The following is a 26029-nucleotide window of genomic DNA, read 5'->3' as shown; positions in this document are numbered from 1 at the left end:
AGACGTTGTCCACTCCTTTGAGGCAGGGGCGAGCGATGCCAACGAAAGGAGGCCGAGCTGAGCAATTTAAGCACAACCATTAACGTGGCTACAGCTGACTAGAAACATGAGGCTAGCTGAACTCGTTTAGGGGCGAGAACAACGGTGGTTGACGTTTTCTTGCCAGTTATTCTAGGTCTGCTTTGTGCCTACTGCACAAACTAACCTCTGACCTGTGGATGAGTCGAGCAGAGTATTTCTTGTGTTGTACCTTTTTATCATTGTATTGTGCTTTTTTTTTTAATTTCCCTTACTTTGGGTCTTCTGAGATTAAGAAACTGCTAGTAGCATGTCAAAGAGTAAAGTAAGTCCCCGTGAGGCCTCCTTGGTTGTTGTTTGCTGTCTCTTTATTTTCTTGCCCGGGGCATCCAAAAAGCTGAAGGAGTGCTTGTCCGCGGCAGCCTCTTGGCCCTAGAAACCCCGTAGCCCTTCCAGAGCCTCCACTGTGAAGACAGTTGCCGATTGCCCTCCGGCTCTGGTGCATCTCCTTTCTCTGGGTGGCCAGGCCAAATTCTTCTCTAACCCACCCTCCAAATTCCCAGTGAGCCAGGAAGTGACTTTCCCGCAGGCTTTATATAGAAAATAAGTCATTGAAAGAGAAGAGATGGCCAGCAAAAAAATAGCTGCTTCCAGACACACTCAGTACTCAATGTGAAAGCAACTTAGATGTGAATTTTGCACAAAGCCCTGCAAGCCTTGGCCGTTGGAGGTCTGATCCTGTCTTCCTGCAAGGCAGTGGCAAAACTCCCACCAAGCTCAGCAAAAGCCAAAGGACTTTGAGCAGGCGGGTGATGTCTGTATTTATTAGAAAATGTTTTCCCCAGTGTTGCAGATTAAATGCACCCGGTGAGCAGTTCGGCGGAGCAGGTCCAACCTCCTGCAGGGTTGTCCCAGGAGGTCCTCCCTGGAGGCCACAGGCCCGCTCGCGAGATGTGGCGTGGGCAATGGGAGCTTTTCAGGGAGCAAGAAGGGCAAAGAGCCATGAAGGGCAATGGTTTTAGTGAAAGAGCCTGTGGTTGGAGTTGCCCGAGTGGCTTCTGTAGCCAGGGGCTCAGCCTGAAACACCCTTGGGAGGGAACCTGATTTCTGCCCAAGTGGTGGCTGTGGCTGCACCCTGGGTTGGCTAGGGATTTGAGCCCATGACAAGGAAGCGTTTCCGCTCGGTGGCATCCCCAGGGAAGCCATTGGCTCCGTAGCGCAGGGGCTGTCCATCTGTCCCAGTTGCGGTCGCCATCTTGAGGCTGCTCCTCTGATGCCCTGTAACTTGATGCCTCTTGTTTCATTGTATTTTTAGTGCCAGCTGTGAATGTGATGAGCGGTGCCCGGTAGATACACATGGAGATAAAGCAATGGTCTCAGACTCCCCTACCCCAGGCTCCTCAAATGTTTTTTCCAGGGCTATGGCAGGATTAAACTCATGCAGAGCCTGAGATCCCGTATAGCAAATATTTGCATAGCAAAATGGGAAGTGGGCGAGCAACGCAGCATTTACCTGCATGCCTGCACCGCTACGAGAACGAATGGGTGGCAGCTTTGCTGTGGAATAACTGTGTCCTACAGAAAAATCTTTGACTTCCTTTAGTCCGAGATGTGGTTCCCGCCCAGCCTTTTCTTTCCCCCACCCATGTTATTGCCGGTTTAGCAGCGAACAGGCTTGCTTTCCTCTTCTTCGACCATCACTTGTCGCGTGAGCTTTTCTCCTCCAGCCTACCGTTTCTATGACTGCTCTGACTATTTATTTTCTAACTGATTATTTCCATCCCCATGCTGATCTCGCACCACAGGATTTTACTAATGGTGCTTCTTACAGATTTGGAAAAGGCTGAATCACAAAACAGAGGGGAAACAGATACCATTAATTACATTAATACAAAAATGTTTTAAGATCATCATTTAGTCTGGGGCCGGGGGCGGGGGGGGGGGGGGAGGCAGGAAGGGGATTATTGTTGTCATTTTTCCCCTGAAAAACAATCTTGTGTTGTGTCAGAGAGTTGAGTGTGGGCAAGTTGTAGGCTTCTGCTAGTTGATAAGTAGCTCAGTAGGTACATGACTTGCAAAGCAGTGGTGGTGCCTGTGCACAGGAAATTCGAGTCCAAGTCAAGTCCTTTGAGCCTAACGCTTTCTTAGAGCAGGAGGGAGAACTACAAAACTTCTGGGGCATTTCTCAGTGGTGAGCAAAGGCAGATAGAGGTGACGAAAAAGTGTATGTTGTGAGAGGGGTACCTACCAGTCTGATGAAAGGGCAGTCGCAACTATGGTAGTAGATTGGGCTCTTTGCTAGGTACACAGCTTTACAGGTTGGGTTGAAGGGTCCTCATTCCTTTCCAAAGCTTTACGTAAAAACAGAAACACTTGCCTTTAGAGGGAGGAAATCAAAGCTTCATCTTTCAGCTGCAAAAAGCATCTCGTTCCCAATGGAAAGCAAACAGAACAGAGGAGTAAAGGACCTCCCAGCTCCTACAAAAATGTCAGCAGCAGTAGCAGCCGAGCGTAGACTTCCTCCTTCTGAAGGTGTGGGCCCGCCTTTTGGAGGAACGGGTTGGCATGTGTCTTTGGAAAGAGCCTTTTTACACGGACATATAGCTTGAGGCACGCTTTTTTTGAAAGTCTTGCTTGGTCTGGCAGAGATACTGAAGCGAAGGCAGCATCTGGTGCAGTCCAACCAGCAAGTTTTGGAGAGCCACCAGGCTGCTCCAGGCCCAAGTAAGGGGCCAGAAAGCAGCAGTTAATGAGCATGGGCTGCGAGGGTTTAAATTTAATAATATGGAGCTTATGTTGCAAAGATGCCTTCCCTCTAGTATGCTAGAGGGGTCCTAGGTAAGGGGACAGGATCCTGCTTGGCATTTCCTGGCTGTAGCTGTAATTTCCCAACCTTAAATCAGAGCCATCTTGACAGATGGGGAGGGCTCTGTTTTGGGCTCTCACACACACACACACAAATTATTGATCATGTAAGTTCGTAAAAAAGCGTAGTATCCTACCAACTTCAGTAGGCAACGGGGATAAAAGGAGAGCTAGTGTTATTAAAGAACGGTCTCAGGTGATCCTAAAAGCCCAGGCTTGGTCATCTGTCACCCCCTAATATCCTTCTTCCATTTAAAAAGAAAAGGGACAAGTTCTTTATTTTTAGCAAGGTGCTGCATTCAGCCAGACACTATGCAAATTTTATTTAATGAATGTTTTAGAGTTGAAATAGTCTGCACTCGTGACCATTATATAACTGTCATGTAGCCGCAGGTTCCTCTCATAATCGAATTCAGCCCATCCTGTGGCACAAAACCTAAAGCAGATAAAATCAGTGATTAATGCTCCGAGAGGAGACAGCACCAGCTGCATTATTGGTGAGCATCTCCAGTGGGGACATTAGCAGAGACACGCTGTGCTGTCGCCCTGCGATGGGGGGAGGAACTCCTTGCCGTTGGCTACCGGTTCCCAAATTTCGCTTTTCCTACAGGTTTTTTGGCTGATAGGGAGGCAGCGAGGGTGCTTAGTGCTAGCGGTTTTGCGCAACGGTGGCTGAAGCTGGAGCTGCATCTGGCCCTCGCTGCCCACAGCAGCTTGATCTCCAAAGTCTCAGGGGCCTGGGTGGTGTGAGGGGCCTGTGCAGATACTGGCAGGTTTTTGTTATGTTAGCTGTTGGTGACTACTCTTGGTGCGAATTTGCCCTGGGACTTTCTCTCCCCTTTTGCCCCTTCGGTCAGGGCCACTTTGGGGTAGGCACTGTGCACGCAGGCGGTCGTGCAGGGTTTGCAAGCTCTCCCCGGTCAGACCTGAAGATGCAGCTTCTCCTTGCAGAGGACAGGCCCATCACGGGCCTGAAAGTCTTTTGCAATGCTGTGCCTGCGGTGTCCCGTGTTGCTTTGGGGGCTGCATGCCGATGGGGCATCTCCAGCAGGCCCATCCTCAGCCCAGCAGATCCCATACCTTGCTATGGTCTCACTGGCAGCTGCAAAGCTGGACAGACGGCAGGACACAGATGTGCCAAAATCAAAGGGAGCACGCTGTTGGTTTATGGCCAGTTTTCTTCTTTCCCTCCTGATCAGGGCCGCCTTATTTTCCGCAACTGGATTTAATCCTAGCCACCTTGGCGCGCGTGTGTGTTCTCGCGAATATACAAGACAGCACTAGGGAAAAAAATGTAGCGAGTGCCTGCGGAGAGCCTTGCTCAGTGCTGTGTTGCGGCATCGGGCACGCAGATCAAGCCAAGTAAAACCATAATGAATGCATTTAGCTCCAAGGTAAAGCTTGACTGAAGAGCAGAGGACTAGTGCCTGCACAGTACAACCAGGAGTTATTTTCCTGAAACTGGAACATTAGTCTCTCTCCAGCAGAAAACTGGCATACGCCCCACTTCCCACTTACTCTTTCGCCTAATGAAATTCTGCAAAGTAAGGGGACGACCAAATAGTGATACCGGCCCGGCTGCTCCGCCGGGAGAGATGCCCTCAGGCGTGCTAGTGAGAACCAGCTGAGCTCATCCCCTTCGCTGGTGGTTCGCACAAAATTAGGGGATGACGCAAGGGATGGGAAGGAAAAGGTACTTCCAGGTGCTTCCAAGCTCTTTGGCAAGCTCTAGGAATGCGTGGATCATAAACCAAATAATACGTCTTCCCGTTCAAGAGAGAGGTTGTGTTTCGTGCTGAAATATCTGCGACTAGCCAAGCTAGCCACAACTTGGAAATCTTCCCTTCCCAAATGGAAAAGAGCTATTTACAGGTGCCTACTGTTTATCGTATGCTGTACGACAGCCAAATGGTGATATTCTTACCCAGCAAAACGCCAGCAAAATAACCAACAGTTTCCTATTTGCTGTCTTTTTGATTTCCTCTTCCTCCGTGTGTATTCTTTTCTTATATTTCTATTCCTTAAATGCTCTGTACAATCACATGTTAAAACCCAAGCTAAAAACCTCAATAAAAAATATCAGCAAACACAGAGCAGTGAAACAGTGCAGTTATTATGTGCTGGAAGCAAACATTTGATATTTTGACAGCGCTGCTTAAAACCCCAAACCACAGCTTAAAACTCACAAACGTAGCTGCAAAAACCTCCTCAGCTGGTATATCCTTCAAAATCACTGATTCACATTAGCTCGAGCCTGAACTCCAAGCCCCTTGAAAGGAGTATTATGCCCAAAGACAAGAACCACCTGATTCTGCTTTTGCAGGCAAGTAGTCCCATTTGGGTGACAAGAGTGAGAACCTACAGCTTGCTTTTCCTTTTTTCCCCTCGTTTTGTGTTTGGGTGTTTTTTGTCTGGTTTTGTTAGAGGGGTGTTTGTTTGTGTTTTGTTTTTTTTTTTTTGATCTTAAAGCATAGAATATGTATGGCTTCTCCCCGACGCTGTATGTGCTGTTGTTCGCACCAGCTCTCCGTGTCCGGAGGGGGCAGGGCGTTCGTTATATGAGGTCCATGGCTGCAGAAGAGCGGAGGCCCATTACGCTGAACTTTACACCTACGGACGACCCAATAGCTAAGAGTGCCAGTTGTAATCGACTGCAGGTTACGTTGCGAGTTCGGGAAGATGATTTCCAGCAGCAGGATACTCTACGGGTAAATTATGGCTATAATAAAACTGTTTTCGACCAGTCGCCTTCCACTTACCTGTGAGGCATCTAGTGCAGAATTGAATTTGGGTCCTCGTGGCAGGAAGTCTGCCTGCCTGCCTCCAAATGCAGTGGAAAGCAAACCTGCTCCGAAGACCTGATGTCCCAATTAGAGCGAAGGCCTGGCCTTTGGGTGGTTGCGAGCCTGCATTACCTCTGCTGACGGATGCTTTTTTGGACGAGAGTTGAAAGCAAAGTGGCCAACGTATCGATCAGCCGGGTCGAGTTTGTAGGCGACAAACAGCAAGGCTGGACGTGCCGCTTAGGCAGCAGGAGCGCATCATCGCTGGCTTGCTCAAAAGCTGCAAGTAGGTGGGAGAGTGTGTGTGTGGGGTGGGGAGGAATGGACTTTGCAGTGGGGCAGGAATAGGAGGAAAAGCCGCTCAATTTTGGTTGCTCCTGGCAGCCCTTTGGCTGAAACGGGCCAAAACCATATTTTTCAGGCACCTTCAGCCGGAGAGAAGCGTGTGGCCATAAGCATTTAGCAGGAGTGTGATGGGAGGCCTGCAGGAGGGAACTGCTGCTTTTTCCCCCTCGATAGGGTGATGGGCCCCTTGCTGAGTGCGGGTATGGTCCGTGCCGATGCCGATTTCAGGAGATGTGGCTCGGTCGCGGCGCTAGCACGGTTGCTGTAGCCCACCTCAGCTCTTGCTTTAGTCTCCCAAGCTGAGTCCTCACTCTGCAGTGGGGTGTTTAACGGGGCCGTCCCCTCCGTCCAGGGCACGGCAGAGCTTATGGTTTAGGGCCTGGGCTGCTCATCGCTGACTTTCTAAACTAGTCATAGCAGCATGTAGACGGTAAATCTGCGGCCATCTGAAGTGCATGGAGATGCCACGTGTATTTATTTCCTTTCTCCACTAAGCTCGTTAACCCAGCTAAGATCCAAAATTCGTGTTGCATCACCACGATTTGTTGCTACCGACGTCCTTTTGCCAGCCAAGCCCCTGCGTTTCTTGCTCTGGGTTATCACCTGACTTTGCTGTTAGCTTGTGTCCATGCCAGTCTCGTTGGGTGCTGTTGGTGTTGCATAAGGCTCTGACTGAGCGCAAAAACGTATAGGCACTAAGAGTAACCAGTTGCCTCTCAGGGGTTCTGCAGTTCTGCTCTTAAAAAAGAACAAAAAAACAAACAAAAACAAAGAACCAAAAAAAAATGTATGGCTTGCCATAAGGCAGGTCTCTCCTACTTGCTGTTTCCACCTTGCTGCACGCGCAGCTGGGTGACGTTTCTGCCTCATCCAGAAGGTCAGAAGTGGATGATTTAAGAGTTTCTGCTGTAAATCAATCATTTAACACTGGCAATTTTCCTTTTTTTCCAGCACTACATATTATCTTTGTCTTCTGTTGCTCTAAGAGTTTCAAAGGGACTGCACTGCTAATTGTGCTAACTGCTCAGCATAAAAATTAAACTTATAACTCCAAAAGGCTTGAGGGCATCCCCTTAACTTGCCAAAGAGGGGTATTTTCAGCTCAATTAATAATTCAGTTCAGCACCAGAAACTCAACAGGGTGCTCGAGTAGCTCTCTAAGAACCCTTGCTTCTGATTTCCTGATACCTATCCTGAGATTAAATGGGCTCCAAATACAAAGGCACGAATGGAGGGGCCCTTTCCAAGGGACGCTATGTGTAGCAGACGTTGTTTCCACCTGCAGATGGAAGGAATTTTGTGTTGAGTGAAACGGAGCACCCATGTGTTAAAGGGAAATACTTCTGCTGCTGCCAAAACACTCACGGTAGCCTCCAGCTTTGGCTGCACGTCTGCTACCGCTTTGCTGTGAAAACCTGAAAAATCCAGTTTCCTGGAAGGGTTAATTTTTTCAACGCGCCTTACCCCTTGCCTGAGAAATCTCATCGCGCTAAGCAAAACCTCAACTTTCGAAGTCAAGCTTTCCCACACTAGCACTATAGGGAGATTTTTTTTTTTTTTTCCTGCCGGGGTTTCCCATCATGCACGTCCATCCTCTTTAATCACCTGCCAAGCTTGGATAAGGAGCAGCGGCATCACTTCAGGTCTCTGGGATCTACTGAGTCTGTATTGGCCTTGGTTTTTAGGGCTAGTGCCATCTTCGCAGGGCAAGCGCTTGTTTAGGTAGGTAGCTTTGTAAATTTTAAAGCAAGTGTATTTGAAAAAGCCAATGGGGCCAGGAGTGGTCTTGAGCAAAATCACATTCCCCGGAAGATAAAATGGTGGCAACCATGTTGTTTCCTTATCGCGATTAGCAATGTAGTTATACGTGAAATTATATAAAGCTGCAAGGTTGGCCCAATGCATATCTTTTCCTATAGCTTGTAACTATATATAAAAGGACTCATTGCTTAAACAGCTGTTGGTATCAGTCCGAAACTCTGCTCCATATTAAATAGAAGGGACTTTTCTTTTTCCTTTCCCCCAAGATACACTGTGCGCCTGGGCGTTTTTAGTTGCAGGCAGTTTTCAGAGCTGTAGGTAGCTTTGACAAGCCTTGTGCCACAATGCAAGCAAAGCAGCCTGCCGAGCTGGTGACGGGGAAAACTAAATGAAAAAAAGGCATGCCAGGTTGAAAAAAAGGAGGAGATGGGGAGCAATAGAAGGAAGAAATTCCCTCTTCTTCAGAAAGCCCAAAACCACCACCAAAAAACAAACGTTTTAAGTGTTTTTTTCTGACACTCTTAGCTTCCTTAGCTCTTTCTCTCCAGACACAGCGTTTTCCCTTCTGCCTGCCGCTGTTTTGCAGCAGCAGGAAAACTGAGCCAACACAGGAAGAGCGCAGCCCGCAGCAGCTCCTGCAGCAGCACACGCATATCCCTTTCCCGCTACGGTTGGGTCCCAGACAACAGCGGCTTTCATCAACCCTTTTTTCCTGTATTTTGCAGGGGGGAAAAGAAAAATTAAAGTAAGGTGCAGTATCGCTAGCACCCCCGGGTTGTGGTTTGCTCCGAGGAGTGTCACTTTTCTCTTGCTTTGCTGCCAGGGGTTGGTCATATTAGCATTAATCAGCAGCTAATCACCGAGGTTGAGCCAGTGTTAAAAAAAAAAAAAAATTGCTCGAACAAGATTGCAGACTATGTGGCAATGTCCATGGCAGGTTGCCATTGAGATTCCTCCTTGCTTTATTCCGGATGTTTTCCATGGGAGATGGAGTTAAATGATTTACACTTTAAAAATGGCCTCAGGACACATTTAATGTTTCTTGAACCTGTTTAGCCTATCTTAATCTCTCCCTGTATATTATTTTTGAAAAAGTGTATTCTTTTTACCTCCAATACCACCTGACTCCCCATTCCCAACCTGTGTGTGTAAAAGGAGGCATTTTCTTCTCAGGGTTGCAATTATTATAGAAACAGCTGTAAAGTAGAGCACTCAAAGAAAGTCTGTGAAGTACCCTTCAGATAATATCTGATACCAAAACAAATCTGTTTACTCTGCAGTGATTTATACTGACTGTCTATTTATTAAAAGGAAGAGGAAAAAAAAAACCCACAAAAATACACTTTGCTCAAACAGGCACTGCATTTGATTAGACTAATAAGTAAGCGTTGTATAATGGTTGCACTGTGAAGAGTTTCTTAGTCGAACAGGACGTGTGCCATCAAAGTAGACGCTAAAGTCATGTCTTCATGAAGAAAAATAAAGTGGTTTTCAAGAGCAGTAGGGCATATAGCTGCAACTAGGGGTTATTGCGCCTGCTTGAATCACTTGTACTTGGGACTGTGAGAGCAAAAAGTGGCTGGAAATGATCTAAATCACCAGGACCTGGGGCAAAATACAACCTGGAGCGAGGGTCTAACCACCTCTGAAGTTCTTCAGTGAGTGGTCAAAGTGCGCAGGCCTTGAACAGGCCTCTGCAGAGCACTTGCGACCTACCTTCCCTGCAGAAGTAACCTGAATTACGACTCGAGCGTTGCCTCCTCCAACCATATCCCAAAACCCTCCTCTGAAGGGTGGAGGCACTTCCGGAGTGGGCTGGTAGATGCCAGTGGTTGATGCTCGGCTCTTGGCTCTCCTTGCTCAACTGGGACCAACCTGGAGGAGCTCATAGCAAAGTGTATGAGCATAGGAGCTCATCCTTAGAGCGGTGGGCATCAGTGGCTGCCATCGTTGGTCCTCGCACCATGCAAAATACGAACGGCTCATGGGGGGGGGGGGGGTCACAAACCACAAAATCACATCCAACCAAATGGGTGGGAGGAGGTTGTTGAGGGGTTGCTTTCTCATAGGCATTATTTCACCTGCTCTCAGCTAGCCTTCGCTTTCAAGGCAAACACAGACATCCAGTGCTTTGTTTGATTTGAAATGTCCTTGAAGTACCCCATTAGCTTCTGTAAGAAAGTTTTCATTTAGCTCTCACATCCAACTGTTTCTGCAAGATGTGGGAGGGGAAGTGAAGTGCTTTCACTCGGGTTTACTTTGATCTTCCCTTGTTTTTCACAGAAAGCGGAAGAGCGCCCAAGCAGGAGCCGGTCTTTCGAAGAGTTACGATGGAAGACAGTGTCATCTAGCGTGCAGAAAGCAGCACCTGGCACTCCTAGGAGACTGCACCCGGCTTGCCTGCATATTCACTCTGAGTTAGCTTCCCTGTGCCTCGGTTTACCCATCTCTCAGTGGGAACTTGCAACAGGACAGGCCAAGAGGCCTAATAAACTCGTGTCAACACAACACTTGGCAATCCTCGGATCCCCACAGAGTAGACAGCTCGGCTGAGAATTACTTCTAGAGAGGCCCTCTACTCCATGCTGCCCCACCGCAGATCCCAGATGTAGGACAGCTCTCTGGGAAGTTGGTTTGTTGGTTGGTTGCTTGCTTGCTTGGATTTTCAAGAGGAGCATAATGGACTACACTTTTTACACTTAAGAGTGATTATCATCTGCTCCACGTTGGCTTTGCAACTCAAAAACACTTAAAGATGTCTGAGTGTGCTCCAATCCCTTCCTGAACTCATTACGCTGTTAAAAGGCTTTCAAACCAGGTTGTGTAAAAGAGACACCGCCACACCCAGGTCACTATTGTAAATACAGGCCTTTCCAATAATAATGCAAGGAAGACAGGGACTAAGAAAGATCCCTTATTCCAAAACAAACTGAACTTGCCACCAGAGTACTTTACAGCAAAACTGTCACTTGTAAATAGAAAACAGCACACACATCTAACAGCGACTGCTCTCGAAAAAGGCTTCTGGGGGAAAGCCCTTCAGATTTTATTGTAATATGTAAATAGAGATATTTTTTGGAAAAATGAGCCTTAGTATCCTGAAGATAATGTTTTTTTTTTTATCAGCTCAGTTGGGGATAGCTATAGCTAAACCCATGATGTGGATCTTCAGCAGGCCCGTTCGGTTCGACGGTTGATGTTCATGTCACTGTTTTGAAGCCGAGCTTTGCCGCAGTGATGTTCAGCCAGCCTGCAGCACTCCCCTTGGACGATGGAAGTGACATTTAAACGATGACTGACTTGTCTGGTAGAGGACTCAACAGACATTTCTCTTTCGTTTCTTTTGCCAGGCGGGACTTGCTGGGCCCATGTTCTCAGCTGATGTAAATACCATGTGGAGCTATGTCAGGGGACGCCCGCTGAGGACCTTGGCTGCTCGATGCAGATGTGGGGGGCAAGATGGGCACAAATCACTGATGGAAGGAAGGCATTCCCATCAGAGCAGTTCCTCCAAGTCTCCTAGCATTAATGAAAAAAAAAAGAAAAGAAAGAAAAAAGCCCAAACCCTGAAGACTCGTTAGTGGTAGTTGGCCAACTGTTTGTCTGGGTAAATGGAGGCACACATAGACATCTGTGTTAGTGCCAGCCACTGTCTGTATGTGCAGCCCTCCCTTGTGTGTGTGTGTGTGTGTGTGTGTGTGCAAATGCGTGTGCAAGGACAACACCCTTGTAAGCCCTCCATATGGCCATGTGGGTGCATGTCAGCCAGCACAAGTCCCCCTATCCGTATAGCTGTGTCTGGGAGAGAAAAAGAGCGGCACTAGACGTGTACGTCATCCTCACCTCTATATGCCTAAACATGTGTAACTGCAGGCCGAGGGGGACGCCAGCTGCGTGAAAGCTAATGAATCTTTGCTCTGCGTTAAGTGGTCATATGTTGTCCTTGTGCCACCGATTTAAGAGCAGCAAAGCACGGGTGGCTGTGCGGGCGTCCTGCAGGCACGCGTACCCTCCTAATGGAGCAAGACTACGCTCAGGCACTGCGGCGTGGCTTCTGCTGGAAGTGGTGGAGGAGCGCAGGGTTTTCCCCGTGGTCCTTCACAATTTGATGCTTACTTGTTTCTTATTTACTCCAAGTCCAACCATATAGATTCATATGGCAGAGGGAAATTATGCAGCAGATTAAAAAAAAAAAAAAAGAAAAGGAAGAAAAAGAAAGAAAGATATGTAAAAATTACTTAGAATAACTTTTTCTAGACATAAAAGTATCTTTTCAGTCTGGCATTTTGGAATGAAGCAGAGCTAACATGTGAGTGTCAAGTCCCCATTAAAAGGCCAGATAGCATGACACACAACAACTGTTTCCAGATATGGTAGTTACAGAGACATGTTTTGCACATATTAAGTATAATATTTGAGCAAAAAGCCCATACCCTTGTGGGGAAAGGACAGTGGCTGATCAACAGAAATTGGAAACCGCTGCAAAGCACTCAGAGCTGCTGGCGTCTGGAGTGGTAATTTGCCTGCAGTGGGCTGACATGAACTGCAGGGATCACATTTTCCTCCTGAATACTTGAATATCTCCTCTTTTATCCACCTCGGTGGGGAAACCATTGCCATTAACACCTAACAACTGCCATTGCCAAGCTTATTTATTTATTTATTAAACACGGGGGCTGTCAGTGGAAGCACTAGATCACAGGACAGCAGAAATTTGGGGTTCTTTTTCATTAGAGCCCTCACTATTTTCTTTCTTTCCCTGGACAAACCTGTCGTACTGCACCTTAAACCTTTGCCATTATGTCTAGAAGAGTTATTCTTCTGAGGCATTTCCAAGCTGTTCGACATCTCTCGCTTCAAGCCTAAAGAGGCTGACACCCGGTAACTACCGGTGACTGTTGTAAAGACGAGGAAAAGCCCACCGAGCCCTAATAAAAATGATGACTCTTGTCCATTGCCTTTGTATTGATTGCACGCAGGTTGTGCGTTGAGGTTGACGCATGGAACGAGCGCTCTTTTGAGGAGCCCTCTCCCCGCCAACCCTTACGTGGCTTTAGCAATCACAAGCTGGCCCACGCAGGCACACTAAGCACATGGGACCGTGGGACATGGGAGGTGGACGTCCACCAGGATGCAGGTGGAGCATGTCCAAAAAGGGCCCTGTGACTCACCTGACATTTTCACCCACCCAACCCCAATGATGCTGCCATTGCATCAGCGAGCTGCAACAGGGCACCACGGGGCAACTATAGATCTGGCAGTAGCGGCTGGACCCCTGTTTTCCATGTAAATCTGTGTTCATTTGGGCCCTTCTCCCATGATGTGAGGCTACCACACAAATATATATGTATGTATGTATGTATGTATGCATACACACACACACACACACACACACAAATACACATACATACACATATATACACACACATATATATCGTTGCTGCTATGGTTTGCCTCTTGCAGCTATTAGCTCCCGTGAAAGTGCTGGAGGACTACCAGTGCATTTCACCTAGCTGTCTGAGCAGCCTTCGGATAATAAAGACACCCAGCCTGTGCTGAACTGATCCAAGATTTTAATTGGCAGAGACTGTGTATCCCATTACTAAATCCCTGAGCTACTCAGTTCCCTGGGGCAGAATTTTTATTTAATCCAGCCCTAAGTCAATAGTGATTTACGTTTCACTCACTTTACATATTTTAACTGAACTTCCATACTCCTCAGGCATGGAATGAATCTTAATACATTGTAATTACTGTACTCCTATTGATGAAATGGTATGAAAAGCTATCACAGAGAGCATTAATAAAATGTACATTATGAAAAAGAATTCAGTATTGTCTGAAATTAATAATGCACTAGATTTTCTCATACACGCCTGCTCATTACAGACCTGCCCTTGAGTTTTCTATTAAAATGACTTATTCAAACTATTTGTATAGTTGTGTTCAGTGAGCAGTTATGTACTGTAGGTTTGCATCCCAGTTAGATGCAGCACATGAGGATTTATTAATCTCTCATGTCTTTCAGGCATTGATTTCAGTGACATTTATATAACGCTGGTATGACTAAAATGAACTGATTGATTCATGCGTATAGATTAGTTTGCCTAAGACTATGAGGCTAGGTAGGTTTATCATGCACTGTAACGACAGAATTCATCACTGTATTATTTGCAAGAGACTGAACTGGCTGCATCTCAATAACTGAAGAGATCTTAACTGTTTTATTTATGTATAAATGTTTACTTAATCAGCCACTGATTTTGTTTAGCAGAATTTGTTAGCAAACGGAAATTGTAAACGATAACGTGTTTTCTATTTTAAAATTTATAGGCTTTCATCTATAGCAAAATTCAAGATTTCCAAAGTGTCTTTGTCTACTAGCAATCAACAAGCTCTCTTGTATATGCTTTCTGGTAATTGCAATTAGCTACTGCAATACTTCACATAAAAAAAGATACAACCCTGATACAGGAGATCTAAGTGGTAGTGTGTCAAAGTCAACACAAAATATTCCAATATTTAAAAGCATTGCTGCAGGTGCCAAACTGCTACCTTTGCCATTGCAGGAACGTTATGTAGGAGCCGGAGCTTTGCAAAACATACACATTTGGAAAGGGCCATCGCAGGCAGCAGGACTGTGCAGAGCTGGAAATATCCAAAGTCTGGGTCATGGATTAGGACCCCACTGTGCTGGGCACATACGCAGCAAAGCAAGCAGCTGATATCAACCAATTCCAGAAAAAAAAAACAAGTGAAAGCAAAGGCGAAGCCATGCATAGCAGAAGGAATGGTTCACCCTATTCAGCGCTATCTAGATTGCACGGTGCGTGTCCCCTGCAACAACTCAAGGAGAACGTGGCCAAAGAAAACCTCTGCCCATGGTGCGCTGGAGCCTGACAAGTAACCAGGGGATGAAGCTGTTTTAAGGGACTAATACTCAGAGAAGGCATAATTCCTGGCTCTGAATCGATGGTCCGTGTTTGCTTTGAATTGTGTTAGGTCCTAACCACCCTGCACCTCCAAATGATCCAGGAATAAAGTGACTGAAAGGAACTGTTAAGTCAAAGAGAAGAGTTTCCTTTTAGGAGCCATTTAGAAACACTTCTAGTGCAGAGACACATAATAAATGATATGTTAGAGGCGAATAAAATAACAAGGAGCATCCAGAGAAGGGAAATTGAGTGTTCTAGCTCACCTTAGATAATATAGCAAATGGTGCTATGCGGTGAGACAAAGAGGTGACAGTCTTAAACACACTTAAAGGCAATGCTTTATTACACAGCACGTGATTAACCCGTGGCATTCCCTGACCCAAAGCACCAACAAGATGAAGTGCAGCAACATGCAGCAAAATGTTATGTTTATACAGGAAAGAAAAAAAAAAAGGCCTGGCATCTACAAGCTCTTATTCCAGGGCCGAAAATAATTGTTAGCTCCCTGAGGAACAGAAGAAACATCTTTGCTGAGCCTTCAGCTGCGCTACTGTTGCAATTTTAAACTTTTTTTTTTTTTTTTTAATTAATAGAGTATTAGCTGGGCCAGCTGGCAACGCTAAAGGAGAAGCAAACCTTGTACATGGGCAACGTGGGCTGTAGCTCGGAGGACAAGGATCACAGAAGGAGGCTGCTCGGGCACGTGCCACCGGTCCCTTGCACCTCCCACCGCAGCACCACTACGGCTTAGCTCAAAACCCACGGGTCGGCAACATCGCTCTCCGGAGACGTGGTATTTCAGTGATCAATGCATGGCTTGTAAGTGTTTGGAAAGGTCATATTCCATAAAAGTTCCTCGTACAAAACACTGTCTAACCGCAGAAGTAAACCCCGTGGACCTCGGTGACACTACACGCAGATGAGGCTATTTGTCAGCACAGGGAAAAATGGCAAAGTTCAGCTCAGAGGGGCCCATATGTAAGGAGACAGCTTACACCCCCTGTAAACGCTGCTTTTAAAGTGCCAGTGTTATTAAAAGCCTGATGTTGCATATACCCACAACTTTTGCACAGTTTATTGTCCAGTTGCTTTGCCCATTGGTTTTGCAGGAGGTGTGCAGTGATGAAAAAAAAAAAGGCCAAATGATGCTTTTTTGGTCAAGTGTCTGACTTTATTTTCCCCTGCCCTTTTGTAGGCTGGATGTGTAAGCCAATGAAGGTTTTACAGGCCTCAAACTTTGCGATCTGTCAGAAAGCGTCAATAAGATTCCTGCATCTCTCTGTAGCGCATTGTGTCCTGTCACCTGCAAACCCACAGGGAGCAACAGACTCTCCCCAACGGCTGATAGTGCCTGGAAACTATGGCAAGGTGCAAACGTTGAGGCACCCGAGCCCCAGCAGACATAGTCCTATTTCATATAGGACTCACACACACTCTTCGGGCAGAGACCTTCGCTCTTAGTGGCCCCTCTTGGACATGGGAGCAGGCCATGATGCAGAGAGCCCTAAATGCTTTTTTGCCTTGGGAGATGCAGGTTGGCTCCCTAAGTGACCAAGATGTATTTTGGTGGTAGAAGGGGCCAGCCTAGCCCGCCTACTCCAGGGGCATGAGCCACTGGGTCCCACAAAGCACGTTGCCTCCATAGTATTAAAAAGCTGGGCTCCGCTCCCAGCCCTGCCTTGCATAAGCTCGCATTTATCTGGAGCGTGGTGGGGGGGACCTGGGATCGACCCTCCACGTTCTGGCTCAGGGTGTCTGTGCATGGGAGCTTGCCGTGAAAATGTAGCTGCAGCCTTACCCGCAGCTCGGCTGTTTTGGTGGCAGGCGCTCACGCTGCTGCTGGTGGAAAGCTCTCTAGCAGGCTGCAACATGGGACCATGCCCACAAGCCCAGCCATGGGCAACTTGCTTTTTCCACCACCCAGCCCCGCAAGGGCTTTTCCTCTCCTTCTGCCTGACCAGCGCTTGGAAACACCCTCAGTGCAGCCGCAAGCATCTCCCCACCTTTGTTGGAGACGGCCCCAGAGAGGAGCAATAAATCAGTTGAGAAACACCAGTACAGGCTGAAAAGCTCTACTTGTGTCAAGGCTGCGCTTGGCCTTTCTGCTTGGGTTGGCCCAATAAATGAGGGAGATGGTCAGCAGCCCTGCCAGGGCTATTGTGGAGCACTTGCAGGATCAGAAAGGCTTCAGCACAGCTGGGCGACGGGGAATAGGAAATGGGCCAATATTGTGGCTTTAGGATAAGCAATAAAACTCTTCATCCTCCAGTACACTGTGGGCTGATTTTGACCTCGGGCCATGAGGAAGCACCAAACCATGCTCCTGGATGAAAGCAAGAGGCTTTCACCTTTCTGAGAAGGGCTATAGCTTTTGGAAGGATCATGGCAATGTTGGATAGCAGTCCTTCCTCCCCAGCCTTCCCTCTCCAAAAAGCAGAGCTGGTCACCAGCATAAAGGCCCATCCTCTGAGCTGTCCCACCACCTGCCTCAGCAGGGTGACACCAGCGTATGAACCCACTAGCATCAGCCAGCTCCATGGGCTCCCACAGTCTGTGCTGAATCAGCACTTGACTATTTTAGTTGTTCCATAATCTGCAGGTTTGGTAGTCATTAATTTAGGGCAATTAGGAGGTACAGCTGAGTTTGGGCTTAAAAAAAATCCCAGCATGCACTGGGATTCATGCATATAAAGATGGTTTCTGGCAAAGAGCAATATTTGCTCAAAGTTGGGAGGAGGAGAGGGCTAGGGGTTGTTTTAATCAGTGATTAATCTGATACTTAACCAGAGAAGTAGTAGCAGCCATATGCATGGATTTTGCTTGGAGGCCCCTTAGACCAAAGACCAAGGGGATGCTGAGGCTGGCCAAAGCACAGAAGCTGATGGTGCTTGCATCAGGTCTGTAGTCCTGGCTGAACTAGAGAATATCTTCTTGGAAGATGCTTGATGGCTGATTGTGGACTGAGGAATGAAGAAGCTATTGGATCCCTTGGTAAGTTGCCCCACATGTAACTTTTCTGCTCTCCTGATGCAGGAATACTGTAGCTTGCCTAGTGTCTCAGCAATTAGATTTTATTTCCTGTCTTATACACTGTTTATCCATATTATTATCTCTTCTAGTTCTTTTTGGATAATGCCTGCTGTGTAGGAAGGTATATAATAGGGGGAAAGGCTGAAGATTTGTCACAGTAATGGCACCAAAATGGTCTTGACTAAAAGGTGTTGCTGCAGGAGTCAGATTTTTCTCCAGCTTCTCCAGCTCGTGCATAGGAGCTTTTAGTCATGTTTCAAAATAAAATGAAGGCATGTCTTTTTCTTTAAGCTGAGAGGCTAAAAATGAAGCTGTTGTGTGCATTCTTCCTTCTGCTTGGATGCACATGCAGGCATCTGCTGCTGTGGGAAGCTGAAGTCACTGATGGTATGCCTAAATTAAATGCCTCTTGAATTGGGGGCATAAATCCACCTGTGTAACATCAGCGCAAGGGGTAAAGGCAGCTGATCCTTAGGCTGACTCAGAGCTGTGGTGTCGAGGAGATGGAGCAGCTGCCTGGGAAAGGGCTTATAAAAACCTGTTTTTCCTTGCAAGATGCTTTATCCTTACCAGCTCGATTACATGGATTTGCTGGGGTTGCAAGCTCTGGTGCGCGCTCTCTTTAAGCACTGCCCAAGAACAGTCCTGACTGCCCCTTACTGTGTACCTACGCTGAATATCAAGCAGGTTCCTAGATGTGATGAGGCGATGCTGCCTGAACAGCTTCACCACGTGCTTGCCGTACGCACGTCCAGCAAAGAAATCAAAGGCATGATGTCACCAGTGTTTCTCATCTGAAATTAAACATTTGTCTCAGTTCCCTAGACATATAGAGACTTTGTATTAGAAACATATACTGAGAGTCCAAACTCTGAGTCATCTCATATATATTTCACTAAAGCTGAGGGAATAACAGTAAAGAATAGCCCTGCAAAAGAGCAATTCTCTATGCTAGCAAGACTAGAGAAGATGACTATTCAGGTGAAATGCTAATGGGTTCACAAGCCAAAAATCTTGCCAATGAAATTGTGGCTCCAGTATGCTGTACCTTTGCAGTGAGGCTGTGATTGGCTGCAAAAAGTGCAGCTGAGAATAAATGGGTCAAGTCGTGTTCATTAACAGTGGAGACAGAGCAAGTGACATTTAAAACAGACCCCCTTACAGGGAAAGCAAAATGATTTATTCTGAAGTTGTAAAGTGTTTGTTGTCGCAATTAGCTTTCCAAGTGCGAGACAGTTGCCAGGCAGGAATAAGCCAGGCTCTTGATCTGCTGGAGTTCAGTGCTGTGCTTCTCCTGCAGCTCTGCTGCGTCGCCAGCAACGTGAGCTGGCGGATGCTGCACCCTTCGCTCTGGCATCTGCCGCGGCGTTTCAGAGCAGTTGTTGGGGGCTGAAATAGGAGGCATGAGGCTGAAAAAAGTTTGTCTATGCTGAGCGGTAAATTGTGCTCAGCTCTGTGCTACCCGATTTGTTTGTCAGCAGCTGCACTTGGACGCAGTGGATGCCTCTGGAGCAGGAGTGCAATTCGTCTAGAAAGAGATTTGGGTGGTCTAAGAGGGGTTTTAGGTTCCTGCTTCCCTTTTTCCCCTTAGTGTCCCCTTCCTGATAGGGGGGAGGATGATTTCACCCTGTGCTAGGGAAAACTCCTGTTTCCAATCTTGCTTTCACCCTAAACTGAGAATAGCAGCTCCCGCAAAGGTGGAGCGCCTTCACCCCCTTCTGGAGGGCCCTTTTCTGTAGGGATCAGAAGGCAAGAGGGGCAGGTTGACAGGGGATGTCTGCAGCCGAGGGGGGCTGAGAGCTTGCCCTCTGCCAGCTGCCACCTGCTCACTGACCCCTGCCCATCTGGACGCACCTGTCCTGGGTTGCTGCCAGAGCAAAGGCCCAGGCAGCTGCTCCTTACCCTGCCTCCAACAAGAGGACTTGGGTAGCCACCACTTCTAATAGATGGCTTGTTCTCAGATGAGAAAATGTTGATAAATGCTGGCTAGGACAACATTACAGCTGCAGTTCTGGGGGCAAAGTGGAAGAGATGCTGACCCCAGCTGAAGAGGGGTGAGGGAGGCTGGGAGGAAACATGTTAACTCCAGGTCTGCAGCAGCTGAAGGGTCCTTCTGACCACCATGATGGCCTTCCGGTGGTTGGGCCCAGATCTTTGCTTCTCATAGGCTGCTTGCCTCAAACAATTCACTAGGGCCAGACTTTAAAAATATATATTTTAGTACTTAATGCTCAATAGATGCATGGCCAGGATTTCAGAAGCATCTGTCTGAACCTGGGACCCCAATAACGCTGCTTTTGGTAGGAGTTGGATGCATAGACCATTCTGTGTGTTTTTAGGAGCCTGTTAACACTTCTGAAACAGCCCCTTCTTTCTGGTCCTTGGTACATGACTGCAAACTGAGCTAACAGAGCCTGCTTCAATGTAAAAACACGGAGGAAACTGTTGTCATTATGGCTAGGGATGCTCTTATTTTAAGTCCTTTCTTATCAAAGTGTTTGGGAAGAATTTAATTTTTTTCAGCAACACTATGCATGTTCCTGCTTGTCTGCAGCCCCGTGAAGCACAGGGTAGTGAAATGGCCTGAAGGTCCACGGAGCAGGACAGGCTATTTCAGCTTCTAGCCATGCCTGGCTCCTATCTAGCCCTAGGCTAGTTGGTTGGTTGTCTTCCCTCCCCTGATCTTTTTCCATACCTCTCACCTGCTTGCTGACTGGGCAAGTTCAGTCAACATGGGCACAACCTGGCTCTGAAATATTTTTCTCTAAGGGAGCTCAAGGTGTTCCCTACTCAGCAAAATGTTTTTCTCATCCTACCTAAATTTCAGGCTGCTTGGTGCAAGAGAGCATCTGTGCGCTAGGGTCCCTTGCTATCTGATGAAGGCTTTGGGGGTGCTACAAGCACAGGAAGGCTTGGGGCAGTATGCAGTAGAGGTCCTCTAAGCAGCTCTCCTGCTTCTAGTGGATTATAGCCTGGACCTGAGATTCAACAGACACAGGTGCTTCAAATTTGGATCTTCTGGTGACTTTTCTCTTCATCCAGAGAACAAACTATGCTCTGCCAACAAAGATATGATTTTTACCCTGTTTACACTACAAACCTGGGATCCAATCACTTCCTAATTGGGGTTGTGTCACATTACTCTGAAGTATCAGACATAGCACTGAAGAATCCAGCCCAAGATTTGTGCCGACTTCCTAATGGGAACAAATTCCCTTCCCTAATGTGCAATGTGTGGCACAAAAGCCACTATTACACATTGTGAAATCTAATTACATTAATACATGCTGTGTATACATTCTAATAAACTCAATGGATGCAATAACAGTAGAGCTAGTAATACACCATTCCACCAAAATTACTATTGCTGTCAATTTTATTTTGAATATTTTTGATTTGCCGTGAAGAGCAAGGCTTTTCAGCTTGGCTCATTTCTACAGGTAGACAATGTGGTAAGACCTTACAAGGGACTCAGCACCCGGCAGCTCCTATGGAAATGACTGAGCATGTGGCAATGGGGTCTACCGTGCCCCATTATACCCCAGTGGTGAGAAAAGCCACTCCAGAGGGCCATCGATGCCATCCTAAGATGGGTTCAAAACCCCTGGGCTGAACTGTCTTTTGAGAGTGCCACTTATCACCTCTGATTATAATAAGATCCTCAGGCATCTGTGCTTTCAGTTCCTCACTTAGGCACCTAAAATTAAATGGGCCCAAATGTCCACACAGAGGTTTATGGTGTGCTGGAGGAAGAGAGTGGATAGTCCTCGGGCTTTTTCTAGGCTTCACAGATATGTATTTGCCCATGGCAGTGAGAATTTGATTGTATCGATGGAGGTGGTCTTCACCAGCACTGCAGCCTGTGCAATGGGAGCTTGGACTCACCTGAGGCCACAAGGTAACTTCCCACTTAATCCAACAGTAAGAAAAACGCAGGAAGAAAAGCAGCAGAGCTGACATCTGAAGTGTTGAGCTGAGAGGGAATTTAGCTCTAAGTATTTTCAGTTCTCTACTTCCCCACTGTTAACTTATCATTGTAAAGCTCCTCTTATAAATATGAGCCACTGTGGCTAGCCTGCTGGTTCCCTGCCCTCTGCTCTTCTGCAAGATCTGTCAAAGAAGTAGGATTCAGGCTCCTTTTATTAGTGGGAGAGATGAAGATGGGCTCCTTAAACTTCAACCACCCTGAGGGGGTGGTGCACAACTGGTAGCTGTTGCAACACTGCTTGCAAAGTGTCCTGAGCCCATCAGCTGGAAAAGTCAGTTTGGGAGACAAGGGGAGGCAGTTGCAGGGGCTGTGATGAGCTCCTTCTGAGGATCTCTTCTTTACCTGTGTGGAAAATGAGCCCAGGGCTAGGCTGTTAAAGAAAAAGAAATGAAAAGGGAAGGCACAGAGCCATAGACTGAGCAAAAAAAGTATTGCTTTGTATTTCCTTTCCTAGAAGGTTCAAACCCCGAAAGAAGATGCTCACCTACTGTCCCTACCACAACCTCTTCAGAAGCAAAAAGGCTGAGCATGGAGTGTTTCAGTATGTGCTTATTTCTAAACAAAACAGGATGCTGAAAGCCAGCCTCTGAACAACATCTAAATATTTACTGGAGAGAACTTGGTACTGCTTGAGCTGCCTCAAATACAGATTTGCTGAGACAAGGGTAGTCGAGGGTCCTAATTCTTCAAGCTGAGCATAACGGGTTCCTAACTCTTCCTGAGGTGCAGATGCAGTAGAATTGGTTCTGTTCCTACAGAGCTCAATGAGAGCTTGGTCTCTGACATGGGGGGGAAGCACAGTTCTTCCTTTTTCACAGTGTAGATCCTGTTTCACATTAGGTAGTACAGTGTGCTCCAGCATCCTGCCTCAGTAGGATCTTCTCTCCTTCAGTTAAAATAAAGTGCAGCATATGAAGCAGCAAATACACCATGCCAAATCCTAGCAGCTAAGCTGCCGCTCCTGCAGACGCATCTGCCTGCGTTTACCACTGAAGCATTTTGTAAAACTACAGTGATTCATCAAGTTTGCTCAAAATCTGACTGGAAGTCACCAATGTATTAGCTTTTGACTGTCTTGTTCAAAGAAAATCTCCTTGGACCAATGTATGTTCACGGAGCACCTCTTGATCAAAATGTGTAATTCCCATCGTAGCGCTTATTCCAGTCTCCACTGTAGAGGACTTGCCTCCCTTTGTAATACCTCAAACAATTTGTCTGCAAATATATGCTAGAAAAGCTTTTCTTGTGGTTTTAACTATTCAGTGGTCCATTACTGGGAAGGTTTAGACTGTGCAGACATAACTGTTGTCTTGGCCACCCAAATTACTGTTCTCCTGAGTGTGGGTTTAACACTGAGGATGTTGCCATATCTTGCTTTTTCTCTCTTGCCAGTCTCAGAAAATGTACATGTCTAGCTCTGGTCCCTGTGGCAATCTTTCCTTCAGGAGGTCCTTGTTCTCTGGTTTGATTTCCATCTGCTTCCCCCCCCCCCCCCCCCCCGAGCTGAATAAAACTCTGGTGAAAAGACAAGTCCCAGAAAACGTACAGGTAAAATCAAGGAGGTGAGGGGGGAGGAGGCAATGAGACTGTGTACCTTTCTCTGGTAGCTTTTCTGAAAGCAGAAAAAAATTGGAGTTTGGTCTGAGGCTGGTGAGAGGGAGATGAAGGGGTGAGGAATAGCACGAAAGTACTGTAATCAATCCTACTTTCCTTTCCTGTGGGGTAGGAAGGTCAAGCTTCCTCAGCACATAGCTGAGTGCTAGATATATCTGTCAAGTGTGTACTGAAACTACTACCTGATTTTTCCCTGTAGTAAATTACTGTGAAAGTCGACAATATTTCTATCTTTATTGCAGAATCATGACTCTCAGGTACAGAATAGACAGAGGGGTCATGGTGATACAGGTCTCTTCCTGTCTCCTGCTGAAGTGATTTACGAGTGTGGCCCTCTTTCCCGTTCCTGCTGTAACAGGTATCCTGGGAATGAATCCAGTCTCATGCTGTTGCATCCCAAAATGGAGGTGTAAATGTTGCTTGTGGACAATCAGTGGCTTCCCAAGCCACTTCAGCTTCATAAATCATCGGGACTGGGACTCAGCAGCCAGTGGGGCTCTTCTGACACCAGCTGCCAAAGGTGCAGATGGGTTGCAGGAGTCACAGGGGGCCAGGGAAAGGTGGGGTTGCTGCTGGATGAGGAGAGACCTCCAGTCACTGCCTTCGCACAAGTCTGCTGTGCATTGAGAATGCCTTACTATCGGGTGTAATTTTTTTGATTGTCTGTTGATTACTCTTGTTCAACACTAATGGATAATAATACTCCATTAGTGGAGATAAACTGCCATGCTAATGATCTGGACTGAAGAGGATGTATACATCATAATCTTGCTGTATCCTTAGTACTGTCTTCCTCCTTCACTACAGAGTCCTTTAGTGATAAGAGAGCTTTTTCATATCCCTGGCCTTTCTTTTTCACAAAGAATTCAAATTAGTCTCTTGTTTTGCAGGTGCACTTCAGCCCTCATAGAAGTTTGGCTTCCTGCCGTCCCTAAAATTCAGCAATGTCCTTCATTTGTAGCCCGATGCTGAGGAGCGGTGACATGCCAAAGCTCTGCAAAATCTTCTAGCGGCCAACGAATGTCACGGCACCAGTGGCAATTCCAGCACAGTCCAGCTCCACTGATCTCTGCTGCAGCAATGAGAGAAACCAGAGAAACATGGGCTCTTGATAGGAACCTGAGTCTATTGAGAAATTAATGCAATCTGTTTGGAAACTCACAGATGCCTTTCTGTTGGGAGTGCATGGAGTCTGCCATAAAATCCCCTTGGATAAGACATAGTAAACATCTGTTATCTTTTTTTCATTTAAATAAAAAAAATAATTGTGTTTTAGGCCTTGTTGTCTGCACATGCTGGTAATATGCCTGCTAGGTCTAATTAGTTGACAAGTGATGAGAGATGGCTGTAGTTAATGGGAGGCTGGGTGCCAGCATGGTTAGATAGGCTGGGCCACAGTTACAAGAGCGCACAGTTGTGATGGATGTGTGTGAGGCAGGAAGGTGTATTATCCCCTGCTTTATGGATACTGGGAAAGTAGGAAACAAGGCAGACTGGTAAACTAGGTTCTCACAGTTTTGCTATTCATCTTATGTATAACTGGATCAGCAGTCAGTGAATATGAAGGTTAGGCTTCTAAATAGCTTTTCGGTGCAAAAATCTTGACCTTGAGCCTCAAATGAGTACTTCTCCTGATGCTTGTGCAAATAAGTTGGAGAGGACCTGCCCCTGAGTTCAGTGTGAATAAGATTTGTAAAAACTCATGGCACTGAGGTATCTCTTCCTGTTGGCCATCAATGATACAACGGCCCCTAACAGTCAGCAAAAGCTGAATGAGGTCACAACAGGGCAGGCTCCCATCTCGTGTCCACTTTATAACCGAGTGTATGAGGCAGGATCACTAGCTATGGAAAGCAAAAGCCAACCATGTCTGCTTTGTTTGAGTCTTGGAAGAAATCCTTGAGTTGTTGCTTGCTTTTAAGGCTGTATGTTACTCCCTCAATCTCACTGGGAAGGCAATCACAAGTTTATACAGAGCAGTTGTGCTTCAAGTGCTGGTTTGCCAACCACTTGCCCAGCAAGAGCTGGGTTAATGGGGAGCTGAAAGTAGATATATGATGATTCTCCTCTTGCACCCCTCATGGCCACAAACTTGCAGCCTGCATTGTAACTACATACTTTGCAGAACTGTGCAAATGCAGCTTCCCTCAGTTTTGGGAAATACAAAGAGGAGGCAAAATGGACCAGGTATAAGTTGAATAAAACCAGTCATTCCGAAGGCAAAGCCCTTTGCAAGGCAAGATAAGGATAAGCTTGAGCAGTTCAAGAGCTTGGTATGAGATCTTGAAATAATATTACATAAAAGAGTATTGGAGGAGATCAGATCCAGTTATTTTCTTAAAGGCAAACCCTTGTACAGCAATTCTACCCTGACCCTCTGACCTGAACTGTAAGTACTGGTGGGAAGGAGGAAGTGCATCATGCCCACAGAAGCAGGTGCATAGTGGACCATCAGAACTGAAAGCAGGATCATCATGGTATCTACCGTCAAATGCTAAGTCAATAGCTACCACAAATTCAATAATCATCTCCCATTTTCCCACTGTTTCATGGGGAAGACACGTTATGGTAAGGGAAATCCCAGTACAGACAGAAAAGCAGCAGTTACCTCTACTCTTGTAACTCAGGGAAAACACCACCAAAGATGGGGGAGTTACTCTAGGATAAAACTTCAGAAATGAAAAGGACAA

At 46.7% G+C, this 26029-nt stretch overlaps 1 protein-coding gene across 2 annotated transcripts in view; it reads left to right on the top strand.

Moving 5' to 3' along the window:
• Positions 1–14696, top strand: part of ADGRL3 (adhesion G protein-coupled receptor L3) — a 439175-nt gene extending 424479 nt beyond the window's left edge. For both annotated transcript variants that reach the window (XM_068941083.1, XM_068941084.1), the window contains one exon: positions 10056–14696. In XM_068941083.1, the coding sequence (XP_068797184.1) occupies positions 10056–10123 (68 nt within the window). In that variant the 3' untranslated portion in view covers positions 10124–14696. The remainder of the gene's footprint in view (positions 1–10055) is intronic.
• The last annotated feature ends 11333 nt before the right edge of the window (positions 14697–26029 follow it).

This window comes from Struthio camelus, chromosome 4, assembly GCF_040807025.1.
Source record: "Struthio camelus isolate bStrCam1 chromosome 4, bStrCam1.hap1, whole genome shotgun sequence".
NCBI lineage: Eukaryota > Metazoa > Chordata > Aves > Struthioniformes > Struthionidae > Struthio > Struthio camelus.
The sequence above is the reverse complement of the archived record's forward strand: the minus strand, read 5'-3'. Positions and strand labels throughout refer to the sequence as shown.